General features: G+C 38.9%; 1 protein-coding gene across 1 annotated transcript in view; it reads left to right on the top strand.

Moving 5' to 3' along the window:
• LPCAT3 (lysophosphatidylcholine acyltransferase 3) overlaps nucleotides 1-12,483 on the top strand; it is a 58,736-nt gene that overhangs the window by 42,039 nt on the left and 4,214 nt on the right. Inside the window, exons 2-5 of the mRNA XM_006891244.1 lie at nucleotides 8,886-8,993; nucleotides 10,153-10,259; nucleotides 11,853-11,946; nucleotides 12,082-12,119. Coding sequence (XP_006891306.1) covers nucleotides 8,886-8,993; nucleotides 10,153-10,259; nucleotides 11,853-11,946; nucleotides 12,082-12,119 — 347 coding nt within the window. The remainder of the gene's footprint in view (nucleotides 1-8,885; nucleotides 8,994-10,152; nucleotides 10,260-11,852; nucleotides 11,947-12,081; nucleotides 12,120-12,483) is intronic.

Consider the following 12,483-nt stretch of genomic DNA (forward strand, 5'->3'; position numbering starts at 1 on the left):
GCATATTTAATTAGAGTGGACAAGGAAGGCCTCACTGATACAGTTATATTCCAGTAAAAATCTTAAGTGCAGGAATGACAAAAGCATTCCAGACAAGGGACTTGTCTGAAGACTTCAAAGCTAAACATTCCAGAAGGGAGACTTTGTGCCTGGCAGAATGGTGGTACAGAGCGGAAAGATGACTCAGAGAACGGTGGCACAGGAGGCGGGGTAAGCAGATGGTACGGATTCTGGCTAGGACTTTGGCTTTTGCTCCCAGTGAGTTGGAGGCGTTGAAAGATTTTGATCTGACTTACAATAAAGTCCCTCCGGATGATCTATTAAAGAGGGCAGGAGCAGAATTAGAAAAATAATGGTAACTTGGACGAGAGGAAGCGATGGAGGTAGAGAAAAGTGGTCAGATTCTGTTTTTCTTTTTCAAGTAGGACAGGCAGAATTGCTTGGATTGAGAGTAAGTGAGGTAGCTCAAGAAGGATTGCAAGGTTATATGGTTTTAGTCCTTAGTAAATATATGCAAGAGTAAGTTGGTGATTGCTGAAGTGAAGAAGGTTGACACAGGAACAGGTTCAGAGAAGGGAGGTAGTTCGTGAATTTACTTTGGGACCTTTTCATTTGAGATATGTCCAAGACCTGCACCCATTTGAAATGTTGTATAGTGTGTAAATATATAAATATAGTGTATAAATGCAGTATAGTGAGATGGTAGAAGCCAAGAGAGAAGCCTGGAGGTCAATCTTATTGAACAGCCAAAAAAAAAGTCTTTGTTGAAAAAACAGTGAAAGATAAATTGGAAAGGGAGCTCTGGTGGCCTAGTGGCAAGAAGCTGCACGGCAATCCTGAAGGCACATGGTTTGAATCGACCAGATGTGCCCCTGGAGAAGGAGGGGCAATCCCCTCCCGTGCCAGTCGGATCCAATTCGATGGTACACAAGAGAGAGAAGAAAAAAAAATGAGATAAATAAATTGGAGCAGTCTGTTCAAATTGTAGACTCCCTGCCAATTAAGTAAACAAAGAAACATTTATGAACTTTTAAAGGGATTTGATAGCACCAGGAGCATGGCAGAAACCGCTAGGATGGCAGAGAATAGGACAAGCCTTCATTTTTGTTCATAGGGTCCCTAGGAGTCATAGTTGGCCACATTTAACAACAGCATAACTATATCTAAGTTCATGATTATGTATTTTACAAAAGTTGGTTCATAATGTATACTGCATTGAAACCGATGAGGGAGAAAACTGCTTAAAAGGGATATGTGATTAGGTATTATTGTCATGACAGGAGTCCAGAACAAAGGATGCATAGTGGAGTGGACCTGGGGAGAGGGCTTGTAAAACAATGGGGGAACTTTTCTTTTACTTTTTTTTACTTTTAGTTTTCAAAGAGAAGAGTGTACTGGGCGGGAGGGTTGGGAGGGGATAAAGGTGCAACAATGAATGAATGGAAATCCAAAGTCTCTGTAAATTTTCATTAAAACTAATAATAAAAAAAAAAAAAAAAAACTAATTTAAAAAATTTAAAAAGTTGGTTCATTGGGGTGGGGGAGACATTAATCATAGGGTTGCACAATTTGTTGGGTGGAGGGAGGGATAGGTAAAGGAAATTAGGAAGATCTGACGTGAAAAACAATGTATACAAACTTTGTAAGTTAACCAGTATAAAGTAAAAATTTTATTTTTTTTAAAAAAAGTATTATTTCACAACAGATGGGAAGTTTAAAAACTAGTTTTCACCATTGATAAAATGCCAAGATAAAAGAACCAAGAGATCTACACTCTCCCTGAGGTATATACCCAGAAGAACTGAAAAACTTGCAAAAACTTGTATGCAGATGTTTATAGTAGTATTAGATACAGTGCCAAAATTTAAAAACAACTTAAGTGTCATCAGTTGATGATGAACTGAAAAACAAATGTGGTATATCCATGCAACGGATTACTATTCAGTCACAATAAGGAATGAAATATTGATGGTGAACCTGGAAAGCATTATACCAAGTAAAAGAAGCCAAACTTAAAGATTACATGTTACGTGGTTCTATTTATAGTAAATAGTCATAATGGAAAATCTGTAAAGACAAATAGCAGATTAATGGTTGCCAGGAAATGTGAGGTGGGGAAGGAGCGAAAGGTGACTGCAAATGGTTGCAGGATCTTTGGAAGGTTTTAGGGGGATGAAATACAGTGATGGCAATTGCACAATCTTGTGAATATACTAAAAACCATTGAACTTTACATTTTATACTCGTTAGGGTGTTTTTTTGTTGGTTGGTTGGTTGGTTTTTGGTGGGTTTTGTTGGGTTTTGTTTTTTTTTACAATGGTGAGTTTTATTATATAAATTATACCTTAATTTTTTAAAAAAAGAAATAACTTGGAAGCTGTACTGCAATCTCAGAGGTGCATGGTTCGAATCCACCAGATGCTGTGCTGGAGAAGGAGGAACAATCACCTCCTGTACCAGTCAGATCCGATTTGACAGGACACACACACAAATAATAATTTTTAAAAAAGAAAGAACTTGGAGACTCCATATTTCAAAGCCAATGAAAGAGACAAATTTAGAAAGAATACAAGACAGTTGAAGAAACTAGGAGGGAAGAAGAGGCTTCTAGATTTGGGCATTACAGGAAGAAGGACAGGTAAGCCAAAATGCCATTTTTTGTGTCAGGGGTACTTAAAAGTGTTGTCCATGAACTTCTAGGGGTTCCTCAGCTATTAGGGGTTGATATGGTCAATATTGCTTTCATAATACTAAGGTGTTAATGGATACTAATTTTCTGGACATGTGCACTAATATTTCAAAAGCAGTGATAGTTGAAACTCTGACATCTTGGCACAAATCAAGGCACTGACACCAAGCTGCAGTGGTAATTATATATTCTTCATTGCCATGCACTCACAGCCCCTTTCTTTTTTCTTCCCAGAAGAGGTCATTTCCCCTTAGGAATGTCCTTGATAAAGCAACAAACATTCATTCTATTAAATTTTGACCTTGAGTAGGCATCTCTTTAATATTCTTTGTGATGTCTGCTAATACAAAAGCACATGACTGTCTTAAGAAAAAGCACTTTTGCAATTGCTTGAGTTGCATATTGAATTAGTGACCTTCCGAACTACCCCCCCCCATTTTTACTTGAAAGAATAACTGACAAACTATCATTATTTAGACTTGGCATTTGGCACATAGTTTCTAGGAAAAAAATACAAAGTCCCTCATTTCAAGAAAAATAACTAGCATTATGTAGCCAGTGATAAAAACTGAAGTTTTCAGGTGAAAATTAGAATTTGGGGAAACTTACCCTTTTTTTTTTTAAATTTTGTGTGTGTGTGTACCGTCAATTCCGATCTGACTGATAAAGGAGGAGATTGTCCCTCATTCTCCAGCAGAGTATCTGCTCAAACCGCATACCTCTGGGATCACAGTGCAGCTTCTTGCCACTAGGCCACCAGAGCTCCCTAAAACTTGTCTACTTTCATGAGCTTAAAAGCATCCTATTTTACCACTGAAATCAATAGTAATAATGAGTGTGAACTTTTTTTTTTTTTAGTGTGAACTTTTTAATGCAAAAAAAATATGTCAAGATTTAGAAGAGCCGCCCAATTCAGTTAACCAATATTTTCTAATTGATCAATGAATGCATAATGCTACAAATATGGTAAAAGGTCCATTCAAAGAACAGGAAGGATCAGACAGTTTCAATGTGAGTATTAAAAGTTCATTACTCAAGAAACTGCACTGCAATCCCAGAGGTGCGTGGTTCAAATCCACCAGATGCTCTGCTGAAGAAGGAAGAACAATCGCCTCCTGTACCAGTCAGATCCAATTTGACGGTACACACATAAAAAAAAAAAAAGAAAGAAAGAAAAGTTCATTACTTTCATTCAGATTTTGTCATGCAGCTGACCTTCTCTTGTCAACCTTTAGTGTAGTGTAAAAGAATATCCAAAATTATATGAAAAGTCTAATATATAACTCCAAACAACATATCACAGCAGATTAACTACAGATGAAGATTTAAGTGGATTTTCAAATCTAAAATTTGTTAAGCCAAGCACAGACCAGAAATTTGTAAAACACCACCAACTCTTCATATTAAATGATTTTGCTTGTTTGGGAAAATATTTTATTTCTTTAAAAATATGTCATTTTCCACCAGACACTCTGCTAGAGAAGGAGGGGCAATCTCCTCCTATACCTGTTAGATCCGATTTGACGGTATACACACAAAAAATAATAACATTTAGAAAAAATGTTATTTATATTAGCATTTCTTTATTATCTTACTTTTAAAGGTATTAATAACTCAATATTTTTTAAACTTGGACATCCTGTTTTCTAATACAGTAAAAATGGTAAAACACACAAAAGTTGTTTAAGCTCCTCAATAATTTGTAAGACTGGAAAGTGGTACTGAGATCAAAAAGTTCAAAAATCATTCTATGTGCTATAGATGTTTTGTCAACCTCCTGTGATAGTGTTTGTTGAGATAGTCTTCCGTAGAACTGGTGTCAATGTCTGGCTAAACCAACACATAGCAGTTCTGTCTAATTTCATCTTCTCTCTCACACTTGCCAAAACATGCTCTATTTTGTTTTCAGCAGGGTCATATGAACCACTGACTGATCAAATTGGGCCATATCATATTCCTACAGAGCCCAGAAATAGCTACAGAGGATAAAAGGCAAAGGCATTTACCAGAGTTTAATGAAAACAGCCTGTTTCTTTTTCTTCAAGTAAAATCTCAAAGTAGGATTAGTAGGTGATTTCAGAATTATGTACAGGAAATATGGGTGGGTTCCTCTAGCTTCTAGATCATGACAGAGCCTGGTCCCTGGCTCATATGGCACTTGGAACTGAGTAGAGAATACAGCTGGTATACATCCCATGTTATGCAACTCCTGAAGAGGACTGGATGAAATACATTCCAGCAGTCAGCTTTGAGAATTGTCCAAGTTTTTACTCTTGGAGATCTCCCATTCTAACAGGAGTCCTTAGAGTTTGGGTTGTACTTTAGATGATCATCCTTCATCTAATAAATATCTGAAGCCCTTCTTTAAATAATCAAAAAGAAGAAGAAACATTTGGAGTGAAACTGAAACCAGTTCTGGAGCAGGGCCTATTTGGTACTATTAAAAGAAGAAAGATAGCAACTCCTAGTCATCAAGCTAAGAATTTTATTCTCCAGATTTCATCAGTACTACTGCTTTGCATTAGGGTTTTCATAACCTTGCTAGAAATTAGAAGCGTTTGCGGCACTTTTCTTTTTTTTTTTACTAGTTTATTTAAAAAATTCAAATACGGGGAGTTCTGGTGGCCTAGTGGCAAGGAGCTGCAACTACAATCCCAGAGGCGCACGGTTCAAATCCACCAGATGCTCTGCCGGGGAAGGAGGGGCAGTCTCCTCCTGTACCAGTCAGATCTGATTTGATGGTACACTCACACAAAAATAATTTTTTAAAAAAAGATTCAAATACATTGTTTTTGAGCTTGTGGCACTTTTTAAAGTCCAAAGCCCTTCCTATTCAGACATACTGAATCAGAATCAGATGAGTGGCAAGGTGAAGAATGAGATGTCTAGTGAGTTTTTTATAGACACTTCAGGTGATTCTGACTATAGGCATCTACTGTTGAAAGCATGGCCCTCCAGAAAGCATGAAGATTCAGAAATAGCCTGGAAGACAACACTCTCCAAAAAAAAAATAGCATATGGCCAAACAGCAACTGGGCAGCCAGGCTCAAAGCCTGCTGAGCTGAGTGGCCGCCAAGAGCAAAGTTGGATGTTTACACACTTAAAATCAGTTCTAGGTTGTCACAGCAACTCTTCCCAGCACAATTCCTTCCTCCCCTTTGCACCTTCAGGCCAGGCCTACTTCTCTCTATCATGTTTTTTATGTTCTTGGTAACCTGACCTGCTGCATTCTTTGTCTTTTTCTTCTAATTCCTTTCTCTTTTTCTTGTATGTTTACTAGTGTGTAAGAATATTTCATCTCTAGAAAACTCAACACTCCCAAAAATACACCTAAAATCAAGAAATAGGGGAAAGAAGAAAAAAAAAAGAGGAACTTGAGTGGCCAGAGTAGCTGGTAACCAAGAAAAACACCCAAGAGCCTTGCTTTGCTCTGAGTTTATGTCTTCTTTATACATTTAAATTGAAATTACGGCTTCTAGGGCCTGTAATAAATTCAAAACTTGGAAAAATTCATCGCTGTCAAGTTGGAACTGACTCATAGCTGACCCTCTAATGAGTTTTCAGAGGCACAGGAAGAGATTGCCCGTCTTCTCATGGAACCGTTAGTAGATTCAAACTGCTTTCCATCGAGTTGGCAGCACAATTCCTTACCCACTGGGTCACCAAAGTTCCTTTAGAGTAAATTAGTAGTAAAGAAAAGAACTGTTCTTGGCAAACACAATGAAAACTGATGAAGAGTACTGATCTCTGAATAGCAATGAACAGAGGGATATAAAAACTTAATTCAGAACAGTCTAGGCCTCTTAGGGTCAGAACAAATCATTTAACACACTTCAGTAGAGACATGACTTTAAATTAGCTATGATCCAGAAACCAAGAAAATGTCAAATTATAATCCATTTAAGGAGGCAGAATACCATGTGTTTTGTTTTTCAATTTTGAGCTTTCCAAATAAAAGCATTAGTGATGCCAAATGGTGCTAGTGCTTAAAGGAGTAAAGTTTTTGCTATCCAGATCTTATTCTTGAGTCCTCTAGATAATCAGGATCTTTCCTATCATACTGTTTCTATTACTAAGACATTAAAAATCAAAAATCAAAATATTTAAGGCAATTTAATCTTAATTCTATTACTTTCTACCTGGCTCTGTATTTAGCAATACATGATTCTAACCACGGTAGTCTTTCCCTGCCAAATTTCTGCCCATGTGATAAGTAGGAGATCCGATCCTATTTCTTTGCTTGTTCATCTGACTGTGACAGCGTCATAGATGTCTCCTGCTCCCTTGAGCTAGAAATTCAATATCACTTCATCTCAGCCAGGCAGAAAAATAAACCATTGCCTGCCACCTCCTCCCTCGTTTTATGCTCCATAAACTATATTTGGCATGTAGTATGCATTTAGTATACATGAATGAGGAATGCACCATCACAGTATGTCTATAGAATTAACTCCATGAATGAGACTATAAATTTGATACAGAGCTTAGCTGTTACTAGAACAGCTATCAAAGAACACCAGTAAATTCTGGCATTAAGATCAAATGATTAAATAATATGTTGGGAAAAAATTAGGATACATAAACAAGCTGGGGACCTTGAGTTTTAGGGGGAGGGAGGAAAAAAGACGATTACATATGCAGGGAGAAAAGACTAGAAGGATGTAATCCAAAACTACTGTTGCTATCAATATGTTTATCTATTAACTTAAGAAATAACTGAGCTCTTCCATTCAGTCTGGTTCAGCTCTGAACATTGCAGAGCTAATAACTACAGCTAGTAGTTGCTGTTAATATGCTTTGTTGTGTTTTTTTGTTTTAAATTTTATTATTTTGTGTGTGTGTGTACCATCAAATCAGATCTGACTGGTATAGGAGGAGATTGTCCCTCCTCCAGCAGAGTATCTGGTGCATTTGAACTGCGTAACTCCAGGATTGTAGTACAGCATTTATATACTTTGTTGTAAGCTAGCCAACTCACAAGAAAATATATTAACAATAATAAAGTAACTGCAGTTTAGAATTTGAAAGCAAGAATTACAGCAATTGAAGCTCATGACCAGCTGAGTACATTAATTGTACAACAGTTACTAAGTAAATGACTTTATAAAACTTGAGGATTCTACTTCTTCTCACGTGCACTAAAGCAATAGGAATATCTTAAACTCATCAACCAGATTTCTTTATAAAATGCAGAATGACTGCAGAAACCATGGAACTAACATGCTAATATTAATGTGCTGTTATTATTACATACTTTGGAGTTGGAACTGACTCATAGGTGACCAACAGGTTTTCAGAGCAGTGAGTCACACAGATTGTGTATCTTTTTCACTCAAAGCCAGCTGGTGGGTTCAAACCACATGTCTTTGGGTTGGAAGTACAAGTCCTTACCAGAGCTCTCTAATATTAGTTTAAGAATACCAAATAAAAAAATAAAAAAAGAATACCAAATATAATTGTCCCTTTTTAATACTGCAAGCAAGCCTGAGCTGTGCAATATCAGTGCATGGCCCAGTAGGAGATCTTCTGTAGCTCATTCATAGCCATTCAACTCTGAATCACAGCTTTAGAAGAGCATTTCCCAGTATAACTACATGGATATTGTAACTTGGCTGATGTTCAGAAGTGACATGAGCAGGACTCCTGAAATTATTGCCCTAAAGTAAGCTTTTAAAATCACCTCCTAAATAAAGTCTCTTATAGCCAGACAGTAGTTGAACTAAACTATTAATAGTTCTAATAGTTTGCTTGCCTGGAGCATTATGCTCTTAAAAACAATATGAAATGCAAATGACAGTAACAACTCGAAAGATCAGATAGGAGCCTCAGGCAGCAGAGATTTTTAGTTAATGAGGGAGGAACAGCTCAGAAAAGGAAGGTGTATATGATTGCATAACTAGAAGAAAGTAATCAACTGTCACTAAATTATACATTTGAATTGGTGTGTCCTACTGTTAAATATTCTCAACAACAATAAATTTTTTTAACAATAAATTTTTTAAGGTTTACTTTTGAAATGTAAAAAAAAAAAACCTTATTCACGGGATACCAGTTTTATCTTCTAATGGCTTTCATATAATGTATAGGGGTGTTTTTTCCCTTCCTGGGCTGAGTTTCCTGCTGGATAAATTATCAAAACTATAATGGGATTGCATGAGACACAAGTAACCCTCTTCTCATCTTTCTCTCCCTCCAGGTTATCCCTTTGCTGTGTTTTATCGACATTACCTTTTCTACAAGGACAGCTACCTCATCCATCTCTTCCACACCTTTACAGGCCTCTCTATTGCTTATTTTAATTTTGGTGAGTGAACTAAGTTAGCTTTGACATCAGGATAGAGGGAACTCAGGAAAGAACAGATTTGAACAAAATGTCCTGAAGAAGGGGAGCTCTGGTGGCCTAGTGGCAAGAAGCTGCACTGCAATTCCAGAGGCGCATGGTTCGAATCCACCAGATGCTCTGCTGGGAAAGGAGAGACAATCTCCTCCTGTACCAGTTAGATAGATCTGATCTGACGGTACACAGACACACACACACAAAATAATAATAATAATAATAAAAATGTCCTGAAGAGGATTTTATGCATAAGGAAGTTATAGAGCTCTGTTTGCAAAGAAAGGGTTTCACAAACAGGAACACTGCTCAGCTTTATCTGTTTTCCTTTAATGTACAATCGTCTCTAAAATAAAGCCATTCTGAGAGAGGTGGAACTATGCCAGAACCATCAGCAAAGAGATACCAGGCTTTCTCTGCTGTGGTTTTAACTGAATCACAGATCCAAGCAGATTCACCTCTCAGCTCAAATACTCAAAAATACAATCATACCTGGTAGTCCTTTATATTTATACAATTAATTCCAACCTGTTAAAGAACTTTCCCTGCCCTCCACTCCTGCCTCCATTTAACTCTTAACCCTTCCCAAAAACTGTAAACTCTTGATAAAAACAGTTCTGGGAAAAGCTTTACTAGGTAAGCTATAACATGGGAGCCCTGGTGGCAAACTGAGTTAGGTAGTGGGCTGTTAATCAGAAAGGCAGCAGTTCAAGCGTACCAGCTACCCAGAGAGAGAAAGATGAGGTAATCTCGTCTGTGTTACGATTTACAGCCTCAGAAACCCCAGTTTGTCATGAGTCAGAAACAATGTAATGGCAGTAGGTGAGGGGTTATAACTAACCTGTAGAATTGACACATATAGTTAAAACTAACCCAAAAGAAAGCTCCACTTTTAACTATCCTCTTCCCAATTAAATGAATGACAACCAGTCATCTTAAATTTTCCTTTTGGGAAATCCCCTAACAACTTGCACTGTAAGTAAAAGTTGTAATATTTCAGCTCATCAGAGCTCATCACTTCAGAGAGATGCTCACAAGCTCTCAAATAGTTCTTTCTACCCAGTAAAACCTTAAAACCTTTTAACTAAATGACTCATCTGAACTCAAACTTGCTGTTTTCTCTACCCAGGAAGCCAGCTCTACCACTCCCTGCTATGTGTCGTTCTTCAGTTCCTCATCCTCCGATTGATGGGTCGCACCATCACTGCTGTCCTCACCACCTTTTGCTTCCAGATGGTGAGCGTCTTCCCTCTCATACCTCAGTTACTTCCAATCACAATGACCACAGTTTTGGGGAATAAGGATGGTGAAAGCAGTGTGCTGACAGACATCATTTCTCTCCTCTTCTAACATGAGGGAGCTCTGATGGCCTAGTCCATTGGAAGCCGTAGGACGCCACAGGTGTCCTAAAAACCATCTGGAAGCTCAGCTATGAATCAGCTCTAACTCCACAGCAGTGGGTTTCTCTTAACACTTACCAGTGTTCTGATCAGTAGTATGATTTTCGGAAGGCTCCTTTTCACAGGCCCCAAGGACTTCACTTGCATAAGCAATGGTGTGTTTTACCTGTCTCAAGAGAGCAGATAGCCCACCCATCCTTTACATGGGGCCACTGAAGTTCTTTGATTCTGACTGGTATTACTTCATTTATCTCAGATATACATGAGGGGCAGCAAAACTTAAAAGTCATTGCCGTGGAGTCAGAACAACTCTTAGCTGACTGTCCTTCAACTCACAGCAGGTGTCCGAGACTGTTGCCAGGAAAGGCCTTTCTCCCTTGCAGCCACTATTGGATTCGAACCCCCAGAGAACAACCTTTGAATTAAGTGCATAACTTTCAACAAACTACACCACCAGAGTTCCCTAAAGCAGCTCAGAATGAACTGTAGTTGTTGTTATGTGTCATCAAGTCACTTGCGAGTCATAGAAACCCTGTGTACAAGAACTCTAACCACCGTTTTATCCTGTGGCAACTTCACCATCTCAAACGCACTCATTCCCACCACTCCAATCACAGAATCGATCCATCTCATCAAAGGTCTTCCTCTCCTTGCCGCCCCTCCACTCTACCAAACATGATGTCCCTCTCCAAGAACCAGTCCTTCCTTGCAACATGCCCAAAGTATGTCAGACGAAGCTTCAGAATCCTTGACTCCAGGGGGCATTCTGGCTTCACCTTCTCTAGGACAAACCTGTTTTTCTCCTAGCAGTCCATGGTATATTCAACACTCTTCTCCAGTACCACAGTTCAAAGGCATCAGTTCTCTTTCTATCATCCATATTCACTGTCCAAGTCTCTGATACATAGCACATAATTACAAAGACCATAGCCTGGATCAGGCACACCTTAGTCTCCAGCCTGATGTCGTTGCTCTTCAATACTCTTGAGAGGTCCCTTACAGCTGACTTTCCCAATGCAATTCGTCTCCTGATTTCCTGGCTGCTGTTACCAAGAGTGTTGACTGTGGAGCCAAGTAAACTAAAACTGTTAACTATCTCAATCTCTTCACCATCCATACTGATGCTGCCAATTGGCCCAGTGGTGAGAATCTTTGTTTTCTTGATGTTGAGCTTCAATCCATATAAGAGGCTGCAGTCCTTGACCTTCTGCAGCAAGCACTTCAGGTCAGGATGAACTAGAGAATCTAAATTCTGATCTCATTTAACCTCCATTTTGCTAAGGATCTTGAGCAAGTCTTCCCCATATAGGTTTAGTTTCTCCACTTGTAGATTTTCCTAAGACTTAATGATAGGACCAGGAGAAAAGGAAAATGAAATACATTCTATTTCAAAACAAGATAAAATAGTAATGTTGGTCTCCTCTCCTAGGTCTACCTTCTTGCTGGATATTATTACACAGCCACTGGCAACTACGATATCAAGTGGACAATGCCACATTGTGTTCTGACTTTGAAGTTGATCGGTGAGTGGTGGGTCACTGCCTTCCGTTTTACACGCAGGCTCCTCCCTAAACGGACCACAGACTTCGTCTGTGCTGTCCCCATTGCACTCAGCATGTCCTTTCCTTCTGTTTTACCCACCCCTTCTCTCTGCACAGGTTTGGCAATTGACTATTTTGATGGAGGGAAAGATCAAGTAAGTACCCACTCTCCCATTGAGAAGTTAAGGATTTAACTAGAGGGAAGGAGAATGGCTGTTGTTACCAAAAGATAGAACCTAAACGCCCAGGGCAGAAGCTCTCCCTTGTTCCGCCATCTGTGTGTCCACCCTGGTCCAGACAGCACTGAGTAAGGATCAGTACTAACTTGCCCCAGATCGGCTCAGGCACACAGGCCAGTGGTCACTGCCAGCTGGGCATTTGGAAAAGCAGCACCAGCCAGCTCTTGCTAAGCTGCTGTACACACATGCTCGTTTCTAGGTGAAGCAACTCTTTTTTTCTGTCATCCCCCAAAGAGATTACTGTTTTTCTTTGAAAAGCCCCCCCCACCCAGTTCAGTGG

The sequence above is a fragment of the Elephantulus edwardii genome, unplaced genomic scaffold, assembly GCF_000299155.1.
Source record: "Elephantulus edwardii isolate Elephantulus edwardi_28Jun2011 unplaced genomic scaffold, EleEdw1.0 scaffold00096, whole genome shotgun sequence".
NCBI lineage: Eukaryota > Metazoa > Chordata > Mammalia > Macroscelidea > Macroscelididae > Elephantulus > Elephantulus edwardii.